The sequence below is a fragment of the Podarcis liolepis genome (genome assembly GCF_965112155.1).
Source record: "Podarcis liolepis genome assembly, chromosome: 1".
Taxonomy (NCBI): domain Eukaryota; kingdom Metazoa; phylum Chordata; class Lepidosauria; order Squamata; family Lacertidae; genus Podarcis; species Podarcis liolepis.
The window spans coordinates 96,126,945-96,151,641 of NC_139554.1; the positions used below are offsets into that span (position 1 = coordinate 96,126,945).

Below are 24,697 nucleotides of genomic sequence, written 5' to 3' on the forward strand. Positions count from 1 at the left end.
ATGATGAGTGCCAGAGCACACGGAAACACCATTTACCCTCCCACTGGTGTGCTTTACAACTGCTAGGTTGGCATAAGTTGGGGCAGAGCAACAGGAGCTCATCACTGTTGCGTGGATTTGAACCGCCGACCTTCCAACTGGCAAGCCCAAGAGGCTCAATGGTTTAGACTACAGCGCCTCCTGCGACCCCTTTATCCTTTTGTAATGTTACTTAGATCCATTAAAACCAACTGGAGTGTTACCATATATTTCAGTAGGAATCAGATAATATTTTTGTAGCCCTTTTCTGTTTTTTACAAAAACAGCAGTTCAGTTGGTTAACTTATGTCTGGATTGTATCACTTCAGAATGCTTCTGTATACAAAAAAATCCTAGGAAACTGTGCATGTCAGGGAAACTACTATACTGAAACCCTTTGCCTTTATGCCTAGTTTTCTAGTGAACATTTTTTTCTAGAGAGGGAAGACTGAATATTCAGTTTGAAGTGATCCAGGCCAGACTCAGGGTTACCATCTCATGTTTCTAAGAATAAGGCCTTGCATGGCACATTTTCAAGATTTGAATGTGCTAAAGGTAAAGGGACCCCTGACCATTAGGTCCAGTCGTGGCCGACTCTGGGGTTGCGACGCTCATCTCGCTTTATTGGCCGAGGGAGCCAGTGTACAGCTTCCAGGTCATGTGGCCACTTCTGGAGAACCAGAGCAGCGCATGGAAACACTGTTTACCTTCCTGCCAGAGCAGTACCTATTTTTCTACTTGCATTTTGACGTGCTTTCGAACTGCTAGGTTGGCAGGAGCTGGGACCGAGCAACGGAAGCTCACCCCGTCGCGGGGATTCGAACTGCCAACCTTCTGATTGGCAAGTTCTAGGCTCTGTGGTTTAACCCACAGCGCCACCCCCGTCCCTCTGTTGAATGTTCTAATGGAGATCTAAAACCACAGTTTACATAGCAGATAGGAAGAGAAATTGGGGCAATACTGCCTTCAGGACCCAATGTGGGAAGCTGATCTGGAGTTTATTGTGTCCTGCATTCATACAACCTCACAAATAAGAAGAGCTCAAGGTTTAAGCTGACAAAGGTGGACAGTTATGTGGTATCCATATCTATAGGATTATTCAGCTAAAGTACTCCCAACTTTCCCCCGCTGCTCTCTAGACAGCATTCAGGGCCTTCAGGAATCCTGGTTTATATAAAGGACTAGACTGATCAAGCTATATTGTATTTATAAAACTGAACTGTTAGAAATCTTAACACTACTAAAGCTCACCTCAAATCTTTCTGCCCTAGAAAATGGGGGTTGGGGTTGAGGAACAGTCACTTCAGCTTCCAAGCACCTGTTATTCTCATACCTCAGGGATATGACACAGGTGTAGCAGGGAAATGCATTTGTGAACAATTCTAAAACATTTCTATCTATAGAACAAGTCCTGCTACCCACCCCCACATGGTCTCACAATACATAGTATATGTATAGTATGCAAGCGACATCAAAAGAATGTGAATAGGCACAAAGCTCAAATAATATTTTATAAACTGAGTATCACTAAACAAAGATGGCTCGTGCCTGTTTGCAGGGGTGCCAACTTGAATGAAATATTGCGGGGGCCCAGGTAAGTCCCGCCTGACATAACTGATCACACGACTCAGTGCATAAGCACCATTTGAATGGGAATGGCCATCAACTGGGGGGGGAGCCTGGCCCCCTCAAATACTTTATTGTGGGGGCTGAAGCCACCCAAAGGCCCTAGGAGTTGGCTCCTATTGCCTGTTTATGAATTATATATTATGAAGTTAAATTAGGAATGAATTGGAGCTCCTTTGCAAATGAAAATGTTTTCCAAGTCTGCAAATAGAGCATCGGCATATTCAAAGCATGATCACTAACAATAACAACAATAATAAGTAAAAGGAAAGAAATAGCCTTGTCTTAAAATGATCCAGACCTCTGGCTTTATCTTGCTATTTCATCCCTATCCTCATATCTTCCACAACAACCAACTGAAAAAGTATAGAAGGAAATATGGAAGGAGCTGAAGCCAGTTGGATTTGTACAGATTGCTGAGAGGACTCTTTACTATGCTTTTACAAAATCTGATGGAAAAACTAGTCTGGAGTGCAGGTTCTTGATCTTTTTCTTCTCTTTTTTTGAAAAATGTTATGAAACATGAGCTAACCATAACCGGTCCTCAGGGGAGCGAGATTGTAGCAATAAATTTTCATGTTCCAGAACAGATGGCTATGCCACATGAAGAAAACAAAATCTATCAAGCTCTGTAAAATGAAAAGAAATTTATTCTCCCACATCCAATTAAGCCTCTTCTAGCATACTGTTCTACATGTGGTAACATAGACATTCTGCATGAGCACCATGACATCGCTTTTAGTCTCCTCTGTCTCGGCCTGGTTGCCATAAATCAGCCCAGGCTGTGAGTAATGCTGAAGGAGCTAAATGTTCAGAATTTGTGTCTGTCTGTTTTATTAGCTAGCCCAGAGTAAACTGGGGGCTTATCATTCAATGTCAGGTTCAATACCCAATGACCCAATACGTTAAAATTGTGGCAGCCACAAATCAAGGGCATAATGAAGTCTGAGAAGTGGTCCACACTGATTTATTAGGGCATCTGTCTGACTATAGACAATCTACTGTTGCCCTTGGATAGCATCAGCTATTCCCATGGTCTTCCACATATCAGAGACTTCTCTCTTTAAAAAACAAAACAAAAGACCTTCTAATAAAGCCAAAGTGACTTGTAAAATAAGATAGTAGTCACAATGCTTTGCTTGCATGTTTGGTTGAAATGGCTAAAAATGAATAATGTGAGTCAGGATTAAATGTATTGGCTTAAATATTAGCAGCAAGAAAAATTATGTCAACACAATAGGCCAGATCCAACTAACGCACTTGCGGAAGGCAGTGCAAGTACTCTCACTAGCACAAAATTGGGCTTCCCCACCCCACCCCTGGGCCTCCTCCAAATCCACTCTGGAGGGTCAGGAGAACCCCAGAATAGCATGCAGAGGGAGGAGAGAGGAGACTATTTGGCCTAGCAAGCAGAAATGCTTGCACTAATGGAACAATCATATAAGCATGGTGTTAGATTCCACCCTTTATCATTCAGAATGGAAGGAATTGGATAATGGCTGAAACAGTGAAATTGGAAATGTTTAAGAGATGGGAATCAATAAGCTGAAATATTCGGAGGGAAACATCCTCCCTTAGTTCACATTATGAATGCAATGTACAGTCTCGATCCCAATACATACAAAACATTTGCTTGGTTGGGATTCCCTCCCTCCTTGCTTCTGCATGTTTCTGTACATCACCACTTGGAGACTGCAATGTTAAGCAGCATATAAAAATTGTTGAAATAAAAGAAATAAATGCCAAAACTATTAATAATACAAATTACATTCAAAGCCAGCACTGTATTTTCATTCAGTATTTCTGACAGGGAGATTTACAGATAGGGAAGCACTGATTTGATCCTGAAAAGTATTGTGTTCTGCCCAAGTTAGTAAAGCTTATCTGCCTACAACTATTTTTATCTTCCATACACATCCATTAATTTTTCCATTTATTGTAACTTGTTAATCAGACAAAATGCTTTTATTATCTTAATTAGAATCATAGAATCATAGAGTTGGAATAGACCACAAGGGCCATCGAGTCCAACCCCCTGCCAAGCAGGAAACACCATCAGAGCACTCCTGACATATGGTTGTCAAGCCTCTGCTTAAAGACCTCCAAAGAAGGAGACTCCACCACACTCCTTGGCAGCAAATTCCACTGTCGAACAGCTCTTACTGTCAGGAAGTTCTTCCTAATGTTTAGGTGGAATCTTCTTTCTTGTAGTTTGGATCCATTGCTCCGTGTCCGCTTCTCTGGAGCAGCAGAAAACAACCTTTCTCCCTCCTCTATATGACATCCTTTTATATATTTGAACATGGCTATCATTCACACAATTTCTCTTGCAATATTTCCTTTTTAATTATGGTTTTTGAGATGACTGCAGCTAGCAGCACCTTGGATTCTGGTTTAGAAGAGCCACTAGAATATGGTAGAGAACCTGTGGCCCTCCAGACATTGCTGGACTCACATCATCCCCAGTCAGCATGGCTAATGGTCAGAGAGGATAGGGGGTTTGGGAGTCCAGCAACATCTGGAGAGCCCTGCAGTAGGCCACAGACATGCTGGATCAGGTACTTGATATTGGACCCAAATCCAGCAGCCCAAACCCCCAATGACCATAGCCCTTGAGCTAGACTCCACTCTAAGGATCAGCCTCTTCAAGAGCCTCTCCACCAGGCCTGCTCTTGACTTCAAGTAATAAACCTGATGAAACAATGGAGAGGTTGAAGGCCAGAGAGCTGCTCATTGAAGGCTATCTGTTTTCCCGCAAGGGGAGTGGAGCCTAGGAGGGATAATCAGGCCTAGAGAGTCTATAAGGGCTCAGTGAACATCAACTACTCAACACAACAAGTAAACTCTCTGGGACCTGTCCAGGGTTCTGAAGGGCCTATCCATTACCACTCTCATCTCCTAATTCTAGTTCTAAGCCTTTGAGTGGATATACAGTTCCTGCCTGCCAGTCACCTTCTGTTACTAACTGCCCCAGACCAGCTTCTTACAAGCTCCTCCACTGACTCATCATCATCAGGACAGTTTCCAACAAGCATTAGGGTTGTTCTTGTCAGTGTTGCTCACCTATGGGTCATAGCTTTAATTTAGATGTATTTTATTTATTTTATTATACCATTAAAAGTCTAAACTAAATGCACTGGAATAGCAAATAATATTAAAATTACAGTGACAATTCTAAGCTTCTTTATCTGAGAGTCGGCCTCTACTTCTGAGTAGATAAGGTATTGGATTGCATTGTTGAGGCTGCAGTCCTGTTCTTAGTTTCTTAGGAATAAGTCCTATTGTACTCAATTAGATTTTTGATCATAAGATTGCCTTGTTTTTTTGGTTCAGTGTCTACATTTACATTTTTTAACATAATGGATGGCACAATGCCTTTGTTCCATTACTGCACAGATTATCACTCGCAAAACGTAACTCCCCCCCCCCCACTGGATGTAGCCTGCACCCACCTCCAGAAGGCTGGAAGGAACCCAGCCTTTGATCTAGGGGATGCAGGGGTAGGAGAGGTGGGAACATTCCCTTGCACAAGAGTAAATCATTGTGCTATTAGAACAAGAGGCTTAGAGCTACTTGTGATACCAAGTCTTTGCCTTTAAAGTCTACTTACCCTCAGGTAGCACAATGGGTCAATGTGTTTGGCTGTTAACCAGAAGGTTGGTGGGTCAAGCCCACCCAGGGATGGCTGTGGGCAAGATTTCTACATTGCAGGGGGTTGGACTAGATGACCCTCGGAGTCCCTTCCAACTCTGCTGATTCTAAGAAGTAAGCCCTGGGATTTACTCCTAGGTAAGTACATACAGGATTCAAGCAAGTGTGTGAAAATGTAGCCAATTATTCCAGTTGGAAGCTAAGCATCAGTTTGAGCAAAGTGAGCTATGCAATTGGTATCGTAGAAAGAGGCAGTGCAATTAAAAATAACAACCATATCCAGATGGATCAAGAAAACAAGCTCATCATGCTGTCAGTCAATCTGACACAGTATTACAGTATATCATCCAACATTAAATATCAGATAAGGATAAGTACTTATGAATAAAGATTTGATCTTTTTCAGCAGATGTGTTGAGGTACGATTCCAATACTTGGCTGTTACCTTTGAGATTGACTTCACAACACAGATGGGGGAGAAATTCATTTGGTTCATATTTTAAAGTGCACTTTCCAAAACAACATGTGAAAGAAAACCCTGCCCTTCTCCAAATTTTGCATTGTAGTTCTCCAACCAAATAATGCACACAAAAATACATACATTACCGAAAAGTGCATGCAAATATGAAAACAATGCACAGAATTCATTCTATTATGGGGAAATCGGGGAAAAAAACAACAACCACCAGGCAAAACTGCATACAGAAATGAAACACTGAAAGAAATGCTAATGAAAAATGCACACAAATTTTCATATGGACGTCCTGCTTTGATTGCCAATGTATGTGGAAATGGGGAGAACCAAAATTTATGTGAACAACCGAAACTGACAGATTTCTCGCTCTCTACTCCACAGTACTTCTTCTGAGTAAATATGAATTGGCTCACACATATATCATTTATATAATTACCTCCACACATTCCAGCGCTGCTCTTCCAGCTGAGTCAGCAAATGGTCAATGTATCTATTTGAGTCCATATATTCCTGTGATAAAAGAAATTGTTCAGCAAATTAATTTGTGTTAACTGATGCAGGTTTCAATCATACAAAAACTGTAGTTCATCAGACGTGTATTTTCTCCTGCAGTGTTGTTGTTGTCACTATTAATTAGTTCATTTCCCATAAGGCATCCCAAAGCAATTTACAATATAATAAAAACAATACACACAGAGAGACAGAGACAGAGAGTTTAAAACAACAGTAGCACATAGATAAAATCAATTCAGGTAGTGTTCATAGTGGCTTTGAGGAAATGACATGGGAAAATGGTGATCCCACCATAGATATCCCAAGTCACAAATAATATGGCCATGAAAAGCATATTAATTTAATTCATGTAAATGTTCAATAGCTGTTGCAAAGGGAATAATAGATTTGTAAGAGTTAGGGAGTGCCTACATCTTATCATCTTCTACTAATCTGAAACACTTTGTGCCACTTTTTAGATAAATGGGCTGGATCCAGACTTTGCTGCTGACAGCAAAGGGGAGTGAGGAACCTTTCCTTTGTATCTCCCATTGCCACCAACCACACTGATCTGGAAACAGCCTTTCTATCTATAGAAGGCAAAGTCTGGATCTCACCCAGTGTAAACAAGCAAAAAAGGCAACCAGAAGTTAATCACTACAATGTGCTTAATCACTGTATTATATCATTTTATATATATATTTACTGCTTTAAAATGGGTAAAATGAATTTATAAACTTGTTAAAGGAGGTTTGTGGTTGTGTGAGTAATAATAATTTTATTTGTATCCTGCCCATCTGACTGGATTGCCCCCACCACTCTGGGCAGCTAGCTACTTATACTCAGCATGGAAGAGTACATTAAATTGTACACATTCTTTTTTTAAAAAGTAGCATATTCAACAATGTTTACATGAAATCTCTTTTCCATTGCCTCACATTTTTATGTTTGAAATGTTCTTTGCAAGTACTGTTTTTTTCATGAAAGCCAACATTTTACAAGCCATGAATCAATTGATTATATAGTAAAAGAAATATAACAACATAACTCTCCCCCCCCAGTAACCGTTAAACTTCTAAAAAAAATAATCATGATTTCAATATTAAATGCAATCAAAAGGAGCTAGTAATCAATGCTGCTTTTATTACACACAATTCTTATATTGCTGTGTATCTTTTCTCAAGAAAGGTTTTAATAATATGCAAAGTGTATAATGCAACAGTATGTGTCATCAGAACTTCTCTGATGTTTTCTGTACTCGCCCAAATACAAGAGATGCACCCCTTTGAGGAAAATATCTTTCTCCACACATGGGTTGTTTGGCAGGCTTTATTATTGATTGAGAAGGCATGTGACTGTGGAATTGTGTATTGTGTAATGACAGGTCTTTGTTCAGCCATTTCTCCTCATAATTGAAAAGTGCAAGGTGGAAGTGTCATGAATAATGCATCAGTGCCACATCTCTTTTCAACATGAAGATATATGTTACAAGAGAACCACTATCATATTTCATGTACAGTGGGTGCCTTTTATTTTCCCAGCAATTTCAGGAATTCCCCAGTAACATCTCAGTAGATGCCTTAATTGAAAGACACCACCATAAAACATATGCAAGGAAACAACTTAAGCAATCACTGTGCTTTTATTTAACTTAACCTGTTCATTATGCCTCCTCGTCCATTGTCTCTTGAAACAGACGGATGCCAACAACATTTTAGAGTTTGGATTTGATATCCCGCCTTTCACTCCCTTTAAGGAGTCTCAAAGCAGCTAACATTCTCCTTTCCCTTCCTCCCCCACAACAAACACTCTGTGAGGTGAGTGGGGCTGAGAGACTTCAAAGAAGTGTTTTAGTTTTGCAGTTCTGTTGGTAAATTTATTTATTTTTTTTATAAAATTTTTATTGATTTTACAGAATTTTTTAAAGACAAACAAACACTTAAAAAGACATACAAATACGTATAGTTTCATAACATTTTTTCATAAACCTCTTTTCCGGGACTCCCCCATACCCCCCCTTTCTGCATCCCCATGTCCATAATTTTTTAACAACTTCTAAATATTCCTTTCCAACTTCTGTCGTCTTAGTTTTTTCTATAATCTGATCTTATATCACTGTGTCCCTTTTTTCCTAAAAACCTCGACATACTAACATTCATCAAGTTTATAGTAGTCCTTAAGGTAGCTTTTAAATTTTCTCCATTCTTCTTCCGCCGTCTCTTTTCCCTGATCACGGATTCTGCCAGTCATCTCAGCCAGTGTCATATAGTCCATCACTTTCATCTGCCATTCTTCCAGAGTGGGTAGATCTTGTGTCTTCCAATACTTTGCGATGAGTATTCTTGCTGCTGCTGTAGCATACATAAAGAAAGTTCTGTCCTTCTTTGACACCAATTGGCCGACGATGCCCAAGAGAAAGGCCTCTGGTTTTTTAGGGAAAGTACATTTAAGTACCTTTTTCATTTCATTATAAATCATCTCCCAGAAAGCCTTAATCTTCGGGCATGTCCACCAAAGGTGATAGAAAGTACCTTCAGTCTCTTTACATTTCCAACACTTATTATCAGGCAAATGGTAGATTTTTGCTAGCTTGACTGGTGTCATGTACCACCTGTAAATCATTTTCATAATGTTTTCCTTTAAGGCATTACATGCCGTAAATTTAATACCGGTGTTCCACAACCATTCCCAGTCAGCAAACATAATGTCATGACCAATGTCCTGTGCCCACTTAATCATAGCCGATTTAACTGTTTCATCTTGTGTATTCCATTTCAGCAGCAAGTTATACATTCTTGATAAATTCTTAGTATTGGGTTCTAACAATTCAGTCTCTAATTTTGATTTTTCCACCTGAAAGCCAATTTTCCTATCCTGTTTGAAAATCTCCATTCTGTTGGTAAATTTATTATAAACCAAAGCAGACATCATATTCTAATACTAAGTCAGTGAAAAATTGGCAAATGCCTTTAAAGTTTAGATGCACCATACAGAAAGATCTGAAAATCAAATACATTGTAATATGATTTTTTTAAAAAAACAAAAACCCATAGCAGTTGCTTTAACAAAGCATTTTGCATAGAGTTCTTAATTGTTCAAAATTACTTAAGCATCAGTGCACATTTAAAATTAAATCTCAGCTGACGTGACTAAGACTGATCTATCATATTCTGAAGCCAATTGTTTTCATATTCTACTGTTCCAAATTTTGGCTGGGTGTCCTTTTCTAACATCGTTCTTCTCAAGCACACAAGTGTATACAGCACGAAGTCAAAAAGCTACTTTACAGCTTAGCCCTCCAGCCTTTATTCATGCTGAATACATTTTTACACAAGTGTCAATGGTGGACTTGGCTAGCACAAGTCTGGCTGTACAACAAGGTTTGCATTCCTTACAAGACCAGGGTTGCTGTGGAATGGTGCTCCTTGGGTTTTATGAGAAACAAGAAAAGCAGTCTATTCTGGATAGGATTATTTTTATTTATTTTATTTATTAAATTAGTATACCACCCATCACAGACCCCAGAGTGGTTCACAAGCAACCCAAGAATACAATATCAAAACATCAAATACATGATGAAAACAAGAACATAAAAGAAATCAATAACCTATCCACCTCAAATACGAAGTGTGTACTCTGGGAATACCTCCTTGATTCAACTTTGCCACACTGGCACCTATTTCCTGCTAAGGCCAGGGGCAGCCTGAGCACAGTTACCGGTACCTATTCCCTAGTAATATCACCATTAAGATATTGTAATGTGGTTTATGCAGGGCTGCCTTTGAAGACAATTCAGAGATCCCAGCTGGTACAAGATGCAACCACAAGGGTGTTGAGTGGTACTCTTGGGTGAGACTATATACCGTAACACCAGTCTAAAGTTCTGCACTGGCTGCCTGATTGCAGAGGCAGATTTACGGCAGCACGATAGGTTCCACTGCACAAAGTGCTGAGCCTAGGGTTGAAGACAAAATTGTGGGGGTGGACTGCAAAACTTTAAAGGTGAAGCCACAGTGCCTTCCTCTAAAAAAACCAGGGTGTTATGACTAGACTAAAATGTAGCTACATATAAGAGAGGAAGGATAGATTCTCATTGAGACTGACTAAGGAGTTAAAATAATCAAGTTCTGAGCAGTCAGCATTTAACAAGGGCATGTAGAAACTATGCCATCGCTGAATCATTGTTTACAAGAATACAGGTCAAACAAAATAAGCTGAATATAAGTGATGGTTGTAAGTAACTGACCTCTGCAGCATATGGTGCTTGCATGTGAATCATGTATGTGATGGATCAAATGAGACAGGAGGTGTTAACAAGGCATGAGAAGTATTTATGTGAAGTGCTGGAAAAAAATGTAGCAGAGTTTCATGCGGGCATTCAGATAGTGTGATACCAACAGAGGATACTTTATACCAGTGTTTCTGAAAGCTCTCTTGATCCCAGCAATCTGACCCAACCTTTATGGGTCAAGTTTGGGGAAATTAATGAATGTTCTGCTCTCAGATCAAGGAAGAATGCAGACCAGAATAGTTTGCTCTGTTCCATAGAAGGGGAAGGAGGATTGCCTTTCTTTGACGCCTTCCTATGATATATTATATCACAATAAATATGTTTTTTAGATGCCACAAGACTCTTTGCTGCCTTCTTCCTAATACCTTTTTGCAATGTAAGCTAATTATTATAAAATTAATGCTAAGAAAATTTCAATAATAATTAGTTGGCAATGCAAATATATCTACCTCGTATTATGCCAGTATATTTTGAGACAAGTTCCATTGCACCTGAAAATAGTCCTTTACTTACAATGTAAACTAAACATAATACATAATAAATGTGTGTCTTGTGCACCTGAGTGGTCTCTGAAGGATACTCCAAGGGTAGGGCATGCTTCACAAAAATCTGACCTTTATAAAACCAAATCAAGAATATCCAACTGTTGGAACAACAACAAAACTCCAAGTTGGGAGGCGCGACAGAACTTGCCTATGGAACGAATAAATGTACCCATAAATTTACAGTCATCCCCATCTCAGTCTTCTAATCAAACCTACTCCATGACTTGTACCAACTGGGAACTATCACTATCATTCTCAAGTATCAGGTTCTGATTGGACACAGACTGGAAATTTCAGGAGCCACACTATGGTAAACATGTGCATCTTCTCAAGTAGCAGCGGCCACCCATCTGGTCAGCCAACAATGATGCATTACTAAATCCCACCACCAGCAAAGCTCCTGAATCTGCTGGCAGATAAACAAAAACACAAAAATGTGTCAATTTAGAACTACCTCCTGCCCCCCAAAAAATCCTCCCCAGGCACTTGTAATTGGCACTTGTAATTGGCAAATGGTGAGTTAATGATGCTTTGAGTTTAAGCGCTTCAACCATCACTAAAAGGAACAAGGATTCTTGACCACCTTGCTTCACTTCACCATTACCATCATCAAACGGATATGAGCATTTCTGCTCTGTATATAAGGACCCTAAGAATAACATGAGAGTTATGTGAAGCAAAAAAAAAAAAAAAAAAATCCCTTATTACAGACAGATCCTATTAAACCTTCAGGAAGGGGATGGCAATCAATTCAGCTTATCCATTTTAGAACTAATAAAACAGACATAAAATATAGGTGGAATTTCATCTATAAGTACCATCCATTGACAAGGCTAATGTGAGGGAGGGAAAGCCATCAAAATTCCTCGCTCAAAGGTCTCCAGTTCAGTTGCCTAGACTCTCTTTATAAAAACATTGCTGACTTAGAAAATCATTCCCCAGAGCTATATACAGTAGCTCCTGTATGTTGTGACCTGTCATGAAGACACAGACATGAAAGATTAGCGATGAGAGGCCAACAGGAGTGCAAGGGCTGGGGCTTCCTTGTCTGCAGACATGCCAACACATTCTTTACCCCTTTAGTAAGACAGCTGAGAGGCATCTTGCTTTCATTGTTTCCTGCCGTCACTTTGTCTTTCTGTTCCACATCTGACAGCGCACCCAGCTCTAGCCACAAACATTTTCTGCTGAAGGAACGGGACTTGTTAAGGCAGGTTTTAAAGTAACATCTGTTCTGCAGTAGCCGGCAGTGCTTGTCTAGTCAATGCACATTTATTTTCTAAGAACCATTGCTATACAATTAGTCTTATAGTTAGTGGGTGCACATTTATGCATGCATGTGTTCAGATGTGCGCGCACACACACCTAATGCAGACACAATTCAGTATTAGTAAAGCCCAGATGAGACTGTGTACTGCTTACATTACCATTGAAGCTATTTTATGTACTCTCTATTCAGTTAAACTTGCACCAGTTTTATTCTGTCTTGGAGAATAGAGAGTGTGTGAACTTCATACCCAGATTTGTAATATCTGGTATGAAATGTCATTCATTTTTGTTTTGGATATGCTTTATAAGGTATACAATGACATCACAAACATGTATGGTGACACTTTACAAAGATAGATAGGAAGACAGTTTACTGAATAGAAATTTAGTCAAGAGCATAATACACTCAACTTTAAATAGGCTTAACAGTGCTTTTGCCTCCTCTTGGGAAGTGTCATGACCCTCAAACATAACTCCTCACATGACTAAGAGGAAGATAATAATAAAGAATTATAGGTTTCTCCACTTGAGGAGGGGGTCAGTACCTCTCCCTTGACCCTCTGACCAGAGGACATAGTTTCCCACCTTCTGCAGACTCAGAGAACAAGTCCCCAATAACAACCCCATACAATCCACAACATACAAGTCAGTACTTGAAGATTCAGACAAGGGCCCTTTAGTTCAGCACAGTCATCTCAAGGAGGAAGGAGCCATGACAATTCACATAAGACTTCAGAAGGTCTCAGCTCTTTGCTAAGGCAACATATTCTAAAGCTCAGCTAGCAAGGCCCCTGGGAGCTGACCAGGGTCCTGCCCTGCCTAGAGACACCTGCCTGGACTTGTATGGATCTGTTTCTTGCTTCTCCTTCCTGTGAGTCCCCAAGCCCCATAACAGGATAGGAAGCAAAGAGAATTCCCAAAAGCCTCACAAAAATATGATCCTCTGATTTTGTTCAAGAACTCAAGGTAAGTGAACTGTAATAAAATCCTATATTATGTTTGTAATACAGATATTCTCTGTGAGAAAGAACAAATGGAATGAGAGCTTGAGACCAAAAAAGATGAAAGGAAGTAGGGGGGAAAGTCTGAATACAAAGTTTGAAGCCAAGACCATTATCCATTGCTCTGCCTGAATTTCTACCAGATGTGAATCTAACTCATTTTCATCATTTAGCACCTGTATTTTAAGGGAGTGATGGCCTTGCCCACAGATGTCTTCAAAAAGTAAGACTGAAAACTGCCCCCAATTGGAAATGAATTCCCATGACAGCAGGGAATCAGGAGTCTTCCAGGCAAGAACTGAAGATGAAAGTTGAACAAATAGTTCAAAAAGTTCACATTTTACATCTTTTCAATTTAACATTTTTTTAAGAAAGTACTGCATTTTAACATGGAAGATTCTCACTATTAAATATCTATACAGCAAGCTTTTGTGTGAATTATACTTAAGCTGTTGTCAGGTGACAGAATCAGGAGCAGATCAGCAATAAAACACCCAGTATCAGAGAAGTTAACTCTTTATTCAAAGAAACCAAAACAGCACAGGCCTAGTGATCGCAGCAACTCTTCCCAGGAGGAAATGCAAGGACCGATGGTCTCCACCTTCCTACCACTATAAGACTCCTCCCCCAGGTCCTTCTCCAGCAACCAGAGGTTCCTTCATCTTGCCTCTCTTTGCTCTGCACTCTTCATCCCTCTCCATGTTCTGGGAGACTAGTGGGGAGGGGACCTGATAACAGCAGAATGGGGAGATTCTTTAGCAGCCTGGCTCTTTAGCAGCCTGCCCCCACTCCTATCCAGCCTCCACTTCAGCCTCTGATTCTGGACTGCCCTTTGCCACAGCCACTTCCTGCTCACTAAACCCTGTTACCTCTTCAGCTTCCAACGCCTCCTCTACCCAGTCGGCTCCTTCTTCTCCCTCTAATCACTCATCATCGTCCCACCATCCAACTCCCCTCGGGGGTTCCCCAGCTGGTGCCTCCCACCACTGCTCTGCCTCCAGCCAGTCCATGACAGCTGTAACAGGAATCTTGAATTATACCAAAGGTGCATGTGCACATCCATAAGCACCCACACATGCATATATATCTGCACACATATTTCCTGCCTTGAAGTATTTATAATGGTCCATATAAAATCTCAATAACATTTATGGGATTTGAAGGAAACAACAACACATATTGTATGTAGGCAGAGCATATATCATTCATTTTCTTTGGGGAAATTATTATTTTTGGGAAGTGGGTATGCAACTTACTTGTTTGAGACTCTCTTCTTGCATTAATGAAGAACAACATTCAGTAAGGATATCAACCCCATTTTTAAAATAAAGTTTTATTTTCAGCATGAACTGATGAATAAAAGCCCAGCCTAAGCCTACACTCTGTGTTTATGGAATTCTCAAAAAAAAAAAAAAAAAAAAAGCTAGGCATTTCCCAAATGCTGTATAGTGAAAGTAGATAGCATCATGTGCCTTTGCTTAGAGAGGAAATTTGGCACAGATTTAGCAAAATGAAGTGGTCATTTTGAAAGGAAACCTACAATCAGAAAGTTCAGCACCATCCCAGCAATAGGCAATAAGTCTAGAAAAATAACTTGTGGAATACGTGTCTGCATGTCAAAATTGTCTCCAAACACCAATAAGCCCTAGTGAGATATTTTGTTCCTCAGAATCTATTTTGAATGAAAATGTGTACTTGAAAAAAAGCAAATTTAGTAAAGGTTGTTATGCTTGGATGATTCCAGCAATTCATGTTCTCAGTAGCTACCACCATAAGCTTAACTTAGTGCTGTGAGACATTTATTGCTATTACATGTGAATCAGGAGCTACACCACAAATAGATGGGTATTTTTACACCAAATATACTGAAAAGTAGAGGGACAGTCTATCATTCACCCACCTTTGATAGTGCATATGGTATTTCAGAGCAAGCTACAAGATGCTCAAAAGGTAAGTAATTCTCATGTGATCTTGAGTTGCTGCACAGTTAAGGAACCAAATCCCCATTTTTGGAGCTGTTGTGAAACAAACAACTGTGCACTTGCTGTGCACATTTCTAATGGCTGTGTGTTCATTTGTCAGTCCTTTCCATTATCAGTACAGTAGCAACAGCATGGGATGCTAAACTCATCTCTGTGTCTGCGACATTTCATTTCCTTGTGTTTTCTGATTTAAAAGTGTTACATACCACATGGAAATCTCATTGAGCCGCCAGGATTATACTTGTGGAGGAGGCAATTAAAAAAAATGAAATGAACTATTTAATCATTTCTTTTAAAAATCATTTGCATTAGTATCAGCTTAACAGTAGTTAAATAAAAGGATTTTGAAAAACCAACAATAATTCTCAAACAGGAAATACTTTCAAAGGGTACCATTTAACATTTTGAGGTGGGGGGTGCACAGTAACCATATCCCTATGACAACACCAGAGAGGATTTGTATCTAACTGCAAGGATCTAATTTATTTCTCATATAATAATATCCAGTGGCCATTGTGAACATTTCATTATCATGGAAATTAAAGACAACACAAAGAAATTAATGTTTTAAGAGAAACCTAGCATGGTCCATTAAACTCTGCCTTTTATTGTCTGTATAACTGTAATAAGATACGTTTTCTCCCTTTCTGTAATATATACACATACATTTCTGAATAATGGGAGTAACACTTTCCATAAATTACATACGAAAGCTTTGAGGGCAAGCCACTAGCTCAGCACAACAGTCTTCATATTTCCATATAAATGTACACTGTGTACTTTTTTCTTTTCTCGATTGTCACACGCCCCATAAAGCAATACAATTTATCCCAGTAGATGTTAACTCTTGCTAATTTGTAACAATCACAAATCATGGCTAAGTTGAACAAAGCGAGGATTTTTGCCATTATTACCAGCAAGGGCCAACAGGAGTTGGCCTTCAGAAACAGATGGCAGTTGACTACAAGCCAGGATATGTAGTTAGACTACTGTCTTCTGTGGTTTGGGCTAGAAAGAACAGGGAGAAGTCCCAATGCCCAGATCAGGCTAAAGGATTTATATGTGTGGCAGTAGAACTCCACATCCATGACCCTACTTGGATGGGAAATCTCCTGAACAAAATCGATGCACCCATGATGATTACATTCTCCAACCTGATCTAGCAACCTGGGGCTACACTTCCACACCCACACTTTTTCAAGAGGAAAAATGTAAGGCCATATTTAGGTCTCCCTTACTTTACTTTCTCTTCCCTGCCAAGCAGGTGATTGGTATGATTGCAGCTTATTTTTACAGGGAGGCTAGGCATGCAACCTTTGCTGCTGTGCAAGCACTGAATTAGATCAGTGCCTACACTGTCAGGTTAATTTTTCTGAATATTTGACACTGGATCTTGGGCATTTGAAATGTCTTTCCTTCTATGGTTTGAACAGAGGCACGTTCTTTGTGACACAATACTTTTATCTCATTAAACCAGAACTTTTATGGTCTCTGTGCAGTGGCTCTGACCACAAAGCGCCACTGTTTAGCTCGTTAACCAAGGAATGTACAGCGGAATGCACAAAATTGGTGTGCTCACTTGTCATGCCAAACAGCAGTAGCCTGTCTACTCCCATGTTATCCGCAGGGGATAAATATTTCATTCCAATACTGTTCCTACATTGTAATTTCAGTGGAGATTTATCTAGCCCCATTCATTTTTGTTTGTCCCCATTCCGAAAAGTACATACAATAGGAGCTATCGCACAACACCTTTCAGAAAAGCGTATGAAGATTCTAGCTACAATTTCTATCCAATAAGATGGAAGTAGTTTTCCCCCTTTCCCTCTGGGCACCTGGGATAAAGCTGGTGTTAATGGTGAGGAAGAGGAAAAGCAGGACCAGGGAACTCTGGGATTCAGCAATGTCTCAGCAGATGCTCAAACATCCAGTCCTGCCAGAGGATACCACATGCCTAGAAAAAGGATTTGGGACCTATTTTAGCCAGGAGGCACATGCTGGTGCTGGATGGAACCACAAGCATAAGTGGCAGGAAAATTATTGTAATTTTTACCTTCGCACCGAAGGCTACTTTCTATACACACATACCTCTTTCCTGTATCCAGGCAATCAAAAAGCATTACCAGAGTTCAAGGACACATTCCAGTCAGGCAACATGTGAAGCAAGGCCAGTGAGGGATGCAACCTGGGGGGAGAGGGTGTGGATAAAGGAGTGTGTGTGGCCTGGAGAACCAAATAGAGAGGATTGGAAGGTTGCATTTTGCTACAGGGCTGAAGATCCCCACCCCTGGACTAAAACATAGTGCAATTGACAAATAATACTTACTTCTGTTAAAGAAGAGGAAATAGACCAGCTATGCAGAACGCAGGTTAAAAGCCTTTCAGTTTTACAGTGTAGACAATAGGTGCCAAGTCTAACAGCTATTTCTGCTTCTAATTGCCAACCTTTGAAGACAATTTAGAAATTGTAGCTGGTGCAGAATTAAATGACCAGATTGCTGATCAGGGCAAGACAGTCTGAACGTATAACAACAATCCTGGCATGACTTCATGGGCTGACAATTAGTTTCTGGGTCCAATTAAAGTGCTGCTTTTGACCTATAAAGCCTTATGCTGCTCAGGACCCCAATATCTCAAGGACTGTCTCACCCAACATCAACCAATTAAAATCCAGCATTCATCATCTGAAGCCCTTCTCTGTGTTCCCCCTCGGAAGGAGATGCAGAGGGCAGCAACATGAGAACCGGCCTTCTCAGTAGTGCCTTCCCAATTGCAGAAGGACCTCCCCAGGGATGCACATTGAGCACCATCAGTATCTGTTTTTAGGTACCTTAATTTTCTGCTTATCTCTTTAGTGGGGTGGGTTGTGTCTGATCTGTTCTTTTATGCGTATCACCAGTGAGCATTTTAGGTTGTTTTTACTTGTTTTTCTTTTCTTTTCTGGAAGCTACTTTGAGTCACTTTTATGAAAAATAGTGAATTATGATTACTACTACTCAGAAAATAGGAAAAACTTGCCAAGCTTTTGTAAACACATCGTTTTCTATATTATTTTCTAAAATCAACTATGATGTCAATTTGTAGTAATTTAATTAAGATATCAGAACACTGAAAACAGCTTTATCTGATGGCATTTTGGCTTGTTCTGCTTAAGGACAGAGACCTTCATCAGCATATATTTGAAGATTATAATAAGTGATGTAGATGACTCATTCTCATCATCATGTTAGAATCAATCCAAACACTGGATGTCTGGGCTGGAAAGGCATGCAGAATATGCAAGCATCTGTTAAGCCACAAAGAAAGTTTGGAAGATGGAAAGAAAGAAAAAGAGGCCTTGATCTATCCTTTGATTGCACAGGACAAGCTTTTCATTAACTTGATAAATGCTTTCTCACAGACTCTTTCTGTGACACCGCACAGCCTCTTCTTATTTTGCAAAACCATTCCTAAATAGTAATAATTTCTGGAGTGCTTCCTGTGCTGATCTCATTCCTCTGGCTATGAAAACTTGAGTTCTCTGAACTAGTCTTGCAACTTCATGCTGCCTCCTCAATGACGTTATTGCCCATGAAGGAACAGTATGTGGATAGTGGTGGCTGATACTCTCACTTAAGTGCTACAATATCAACACTGAACAGAGAGGAACAAATCAATTCAACAGAGGCCCCTGTAGGGCTGAGACGAGTGTAAAGTTTCAAGAGAACAACAGGTTCAAATTGCACATTATGCTTAACGTGTAGCAAAGTTTCTTTAATGAATTACATTGGAGAGGATTATTAAAGGAATCACAACACATAGAAAGGAAGGTTTATCACTTCCATCCCCAGATGTGACCTCATGAATATTGCCCCCTCCCCCAGTTTGGGGAGAGTTTCTACTGGTGCTATTTTCCTATTCTAAACCTTGTAGCTGAACAGTAATATTTTTGTGGGTAACAATGCAGTTGAAGGAGGAAGGGGCTCCATGCACTGTGATTCTAATTAGCAATCCCTCCCCATGTTTGTCATAAATTAATTAAAGAAAAACAAGAGACAGAGCTGCATGCTATGTTATTAAGCTAACATGCAGTTTGGCACTGAAGATTCCAGACTGGAAAGAACACTAGACCCTCTGAGACCTCAAAGACTATTGTTCTATAAAACATACACTCTCCAACACCATCCTAGTACTATTACTATTTGTATGGTTCATACATCTACACACCAATTTTATGAAACTGCCTTTTTTATTGTGTCTAAGAACTCTGGCAACGGTCTGTCCTAGCATTGCTAATTCTTTTAAGTTGTCTGAACCTGGTACCGCCTGTGTAGACAGTGCATGCTTAACTTTTAAGTCACAGCCCTTCCACAGAAGGAGGAAGAAATAGAGCTATACTTGGAGAACTTGCAATTCTTTGACAAAATGCTACCCATTCATTAAATGCAACAAATATGGGATTCCATTTATTTCCAGAATCTAGCAACTCACCTATCTTCAACCTCAATCTATGGCATCAATAACATTTTCCTTTTGTTCACAAGTGGGTTGATGTCCCAATTAAGCATGGTTACAGATGTTCCAGGTATTCAAAACAGTCTAAGCCCCATTTTTTTCCAAAACAGCCGAATACACACCACCACTATTGTTTGGTCCTAAATATCTAAGCCCTGAAATCTAATGCCTTTGTGTTGGACATACTAGAGCTGCTGATGGTGTAATATTTTTGAGTAACCAGCTGGCTGAGCAGCCCACCTTCCATATTCTTAAAGATCCATTTCTGAGACCAATACACTAGATGTGTGGGTTACTTAAATCAGGACAAGTATAACATTTACCATGCTAAAACTCCAGAACAGAGAGCTGTACATAAAAATACTGATTTGTTTTACTGCCCTGATTTCATTCTTCTTCTAATTAGTGAAGTAACCTTGTGTTGTTAGTTACAATTATCATTCCCATTTTACGATGCAAGGTCTTCGAGTAGAAGACAAGTGATTTGTCCAAGGCCACCTCATGTGTCCATTTAATGACTAAAAATTTTCATTCTAGGCCAAAGTCCAACATTCTGCTTGTATCTTTCTAACTTTTAAAGGATACTTTAGGTTCAGTAAAAAGTAGAGGAAAACTTCACTGTATTAACACCTATGGCTGTGTTTCATCTTATTGTGCATTAACAGTTGAAAACTAGAGTTTGCAGACTGACAAATCCTGAAGTAAGAAAGTGTAACTAAACCTGTCAAACAAAAATGTCATCTTATATATTGATATGACTAAGTACTGCCTATCAGCAAATGGAATTTCCAACACACTGCCTTGTGACATTTCCTATTTCTTCATGCATTTTGCTCCTGTGGCTCTTGCTATGACTGAAAGCAGCAGGGTGATCGTCTCCACAGTGGGAAGTGAAGCACCTGCTGCTGAGAGTAATGATTGTGTCTTTACTAAATCTTGGATCTATTCATGTGCATTTGACCACTTAGATATATTAACAGCAAGCGCTCCATAGGTTAAGTAGTTAAATACTTTGGAACACCAGCTGAGAAGCTGGTAGATGTCACCTTCAGTGTCTATTGGGGCCAAGAATAACTGACAAATCAAGACTGCCCTTCCATTAAATATGGCAAACCAATCAAAAGAAAAATGATGACCTTTTAGCCACATTGCTTCATGGGAAGAAGAAAAAACAAACTTTCCATCTGCTAATGAAGTAAAAAAAAAGTGAACTAAACATTGTTAATTGCTGTAGGCTGCAATTACTCCCAACACCTTCCTCAACAATTCTTTTAAATGGTCTCACAGGGATAAATAAAACAAACCTGTATTTACCTGACCATTATTAACTATTTCTTGCAGTTATTTCAAAGATGGTGTTCTTAGTCTACACCAGGCATGTCCAACAGGTAGATCGTGATCTACCGGTAGATCACTGGACGTATGTGGTAGATCACAAAGCTCAACAACTTTGGCTGTCAATAAACAGGGTAGATCACAGCCAGTATTTTTATACTGTGAGTAGATCACAGTCTTTTGGGAGTTGGACACGCCTGGTCTACACTATCTCTCACACTGTTATGGAGTAGGGCCTCGAGCCTGATTCTGGCTCACTATTGTCTACACAGACTGGCAATGGCTCTCCAGGGTTTCAGTCAGGTAGTCTTCCGCAGAACTAACTAGAGATATGGAGGACTGAACCTGGGATGTTGCGCTACAGCCCTTCCCCAAAGCTTTGCTCTTAATGCCAAGGCCTTCTGATGTCAGGGTCTGATGTCACAATGCTAATTACAGACAATAAAATACTGGAAATTATGCTACATCACTAGTAGTTCTGATTAACCTTTGAGGCAGAGAGGACATGTTACAATAATAAGTTTTGGCGTGCTTTGAGGGTGGTCCGTCCCCCCCCCCGAATTGTCTTGCAACAGTGTTGTGTAGTCAGTTACCTTGATGAGAGTTCTAGCTGCCTGCACAGTGGCTCCTTTTTAAAAGCATGTGCTGACCATCCCATTTCTAGACACCAGACAGAAAGTGTAATTGTCTTTCTCATAATAAGTTTATAGAAAATAGAGATGATTCAACTGGGAGTGGATTTACATAAATAAAACAGACATAGAACAACCTGCCCTGGGGCAAATAATTGATTCAGTTACAAATTGGGGCAGTGGGGGGTACATTTAGTTTTTCAGTCTCTTTCTAGTTGATGGGTGACCCAAAGCATCCTGAATGCTGGTGTCAGAAGTAGAGAGTCAAGGAAACTAAAACCTAATCCCAGCGAGATGGAAGCACTGCTGGTTGATGAGTCCTATGGTGTGGGTAGAGACTTACACATCTATGCTGGGTGAGGTTGCACTCCTCTACCACTCCCAAAAAGTAGGTTTGCAGCTTGTGGCTAATTCTGGATCTAGTACTTTTGGATAAACAGGCAGCAATAGACAGAGGTGCCTTAAACTAGCATGTTGGTTCACCAGGTGTGGGTCTTTCTAGGGAACTTGGAGTTAGCCACAGTTATTATTCCCCTTGAAAATAACTTACATTTCTATAATATCTAGACATGCAGCTTCCCTTGAAGACCATCCAAAAACTTCAACTAGTCCAAAAATAATAATCCCCAGGAGTAGAAGACATCTGAAGGCAGCCTTGCATTGGGAAGTTTTGAATGCTTGATGTTTTACTGTGTTTTTATATATGCTGTAAGCCGCCCAGAGTGGCTGCGGAAACCCAGCCAGATGGGTGGGGTATAAATAATAAATTTATTTATTTATTTATTTATTTTTACCACACATTAGAGATCAGAGCACACATACAAGACATTTGAAATCTTAACTATTTATCCATGCTCTGGCAGAATTCAAGGTGCTAGGCATTAACCTTTAAAGCTTTTAGTGGCCCAGGAACAACACACCCTAAGAACATCCTTTTCTCATATAAATAAATACTTTTTAAAAAAAAATATGTAACTTTAACTTGATCTGTGCTTGACTATTGTGTATTTTGTGAAACATGTCGCTTAGCTGTACATATCAGGCTTGGCAGCCTGCAATTTTTGCAACCTTTATTATAGGTTATGGAGGGAAATATGACTTACCATGATGTACAGGGAATGTTTAACTTTATACCACTTAAGTGTAACTAAATAAACCCCTTCAAAGATGAGTCCTGTCTCACACTTGACTGCAAACGAAGGACATCATCTATCCTCTGGAGCCAATCTGTCTCACTAAAGACATATTTAAGTGCAGAAGATACAATGCCATCACGCTTTTCTTTTCTTTTCTTTTCTTTGCAAAGAATGACATGTAAGGGGATAATTTGTTACTCATAGGGTTTAAAGAGCAAATTGGAGTAGTCAACATAATTATTGCCTTGCTCTTTTAAAAAAATGACAATGCAGTCCTCTTTAGATCATTTTGCATGAACTTATTCTGTGAAGCCCAATGGATTGAAACAAAAATAATGGGCAAGGTAATGCTTACTCTGTGATTAGAATAAAGATCTGCACTAATGTAATCCGAGGAAACCTTGCCTTCTGAGATTCAAATAAATTATGATTAAGCAGATTTGCCAATATCTGGATATTTTGCACAATTGATTCTTCTTCTGAAATGCTTGAGTGTAGCACTGTGTAAGGTGCTGTGTGAGTGCAAGAGAGAGATGCAAACTGAGGCTCCATCCCTGACATCCTGAAATTCTAGATCCACACTGCTTCTATGCTGCTTCTGGATTGGACTTTCTTAGGGTTGTCATTTAGCCTGTTATACATAACTTCCTGCCTACTCTGGGTTATTCTACTTGCTTCTGAACTTCAGCTGCTGCTTTTGGAACTCAACTCCTTGCTTGTCTTTGATAATACTCCTAACTTGTTCAGGTTGACAGCTTGCTCCCCAGAGCCTGAAAGCTGAACTACTGCTGCCCAGTACTAACAGAACCCAAGTTTTTATAGGCCTCCCTGTGATTAAAGTGTATCATGATTATTAGATTATATACCATCCCTAGTGGAACATACCAGCTAGTATTAACATCTCCTGCATAACCAAAGTAGTAGAGCCATTTATTGTTGTTTAGAATAAGTCATCACAGCTAGACATAGTCAATACACAATTTTAAAACTCCTGTGTTATGTTTCTTAAAGTTGTGTTTTAAAACTGCTATCGTGAGTATTATGGCAATAAAAATAAATATGCTGCTCTACTTGTGAGTCATAAATAATACTTGGCTATGGTCACACAGACCATGGGAATTCTGCATTCTGAAACCAAATGTCAGTAATACTTGACATTTCTGGATGTTTGCATCTGTTTACATGAGGAGTGTAGTAAGCAGTTGGAAAAAAAATTCACTGGGAGTTTTCAGAGCCATCCAAGACAGCAAGCACCAAGATCCACAGCTTTAAATTAAAACTTTTTGAAGGGCTTTTCATTAATCCAAGGGTCAGTGAAATGGAAGCAAATTCACTCAAGTTTTCCTATGAACCCATAAAGCCCGTTGTCAAGGGTATATTTTGTGTGCGCTTTTTAAGTGCTTTCCTGATCAATCAACCAATCAATTTATTGAACCAGTCAGCAGACCTCACAATGAAATTTATACGTTCATTATCACAGAAGACATCACATGTTCTTATAACTCTATTGACAGTTTACTGAATATGAATTTGCTTTGACTATTGAATTCACCAACTTCAAGGCATACTGCAGTTGTAATAAACAGACACATCAAAACTACTTTGTGAAACCAACAAGTTACGTAGCACTGCTTTTTTATTTTTTATCAAAAGAGCTTGCATGGATAGCAGCATGCTCAGAAGATTTGTCAAAATAGTTGCAATTCTCTTTTGAACAGTGATCCATTGGCTGCTATCAGCTGAAAATGGG

At 39.7% G+C, this 24,697-nt stretch overlaps 1 protein-coding gene across 8 annotated transcripts in view; it reads right to left on the minus strand.

The window, feature by feature from the left end:
- The window catches only part of NCKAP5 (NCK associated protein 5), a 629,163-nt gene that overhangs the window by 369,713 nt on the left and 234,753 nt on the right, over positions 1–24,697 (minus strand). For 7 of the 8 annotated variants that reach the window (XM_083487645.1, XM_083487648.1, XM_083487647.1 and 4 more), the window contains one exon: positions 6,207–6,280. In XM_083487645.1, coding sequence (XP_083343771.1) covers positions 6,207–6,280 — 74 coding nt within the window. Of the gene's footprint in view, positions 1–6,206; positions 6,281–17,438; positions 17,504–24,697 lie in introns of those variants that run through there. The other variant, XM_083487651.1, reaches the window with a different exon arrangement.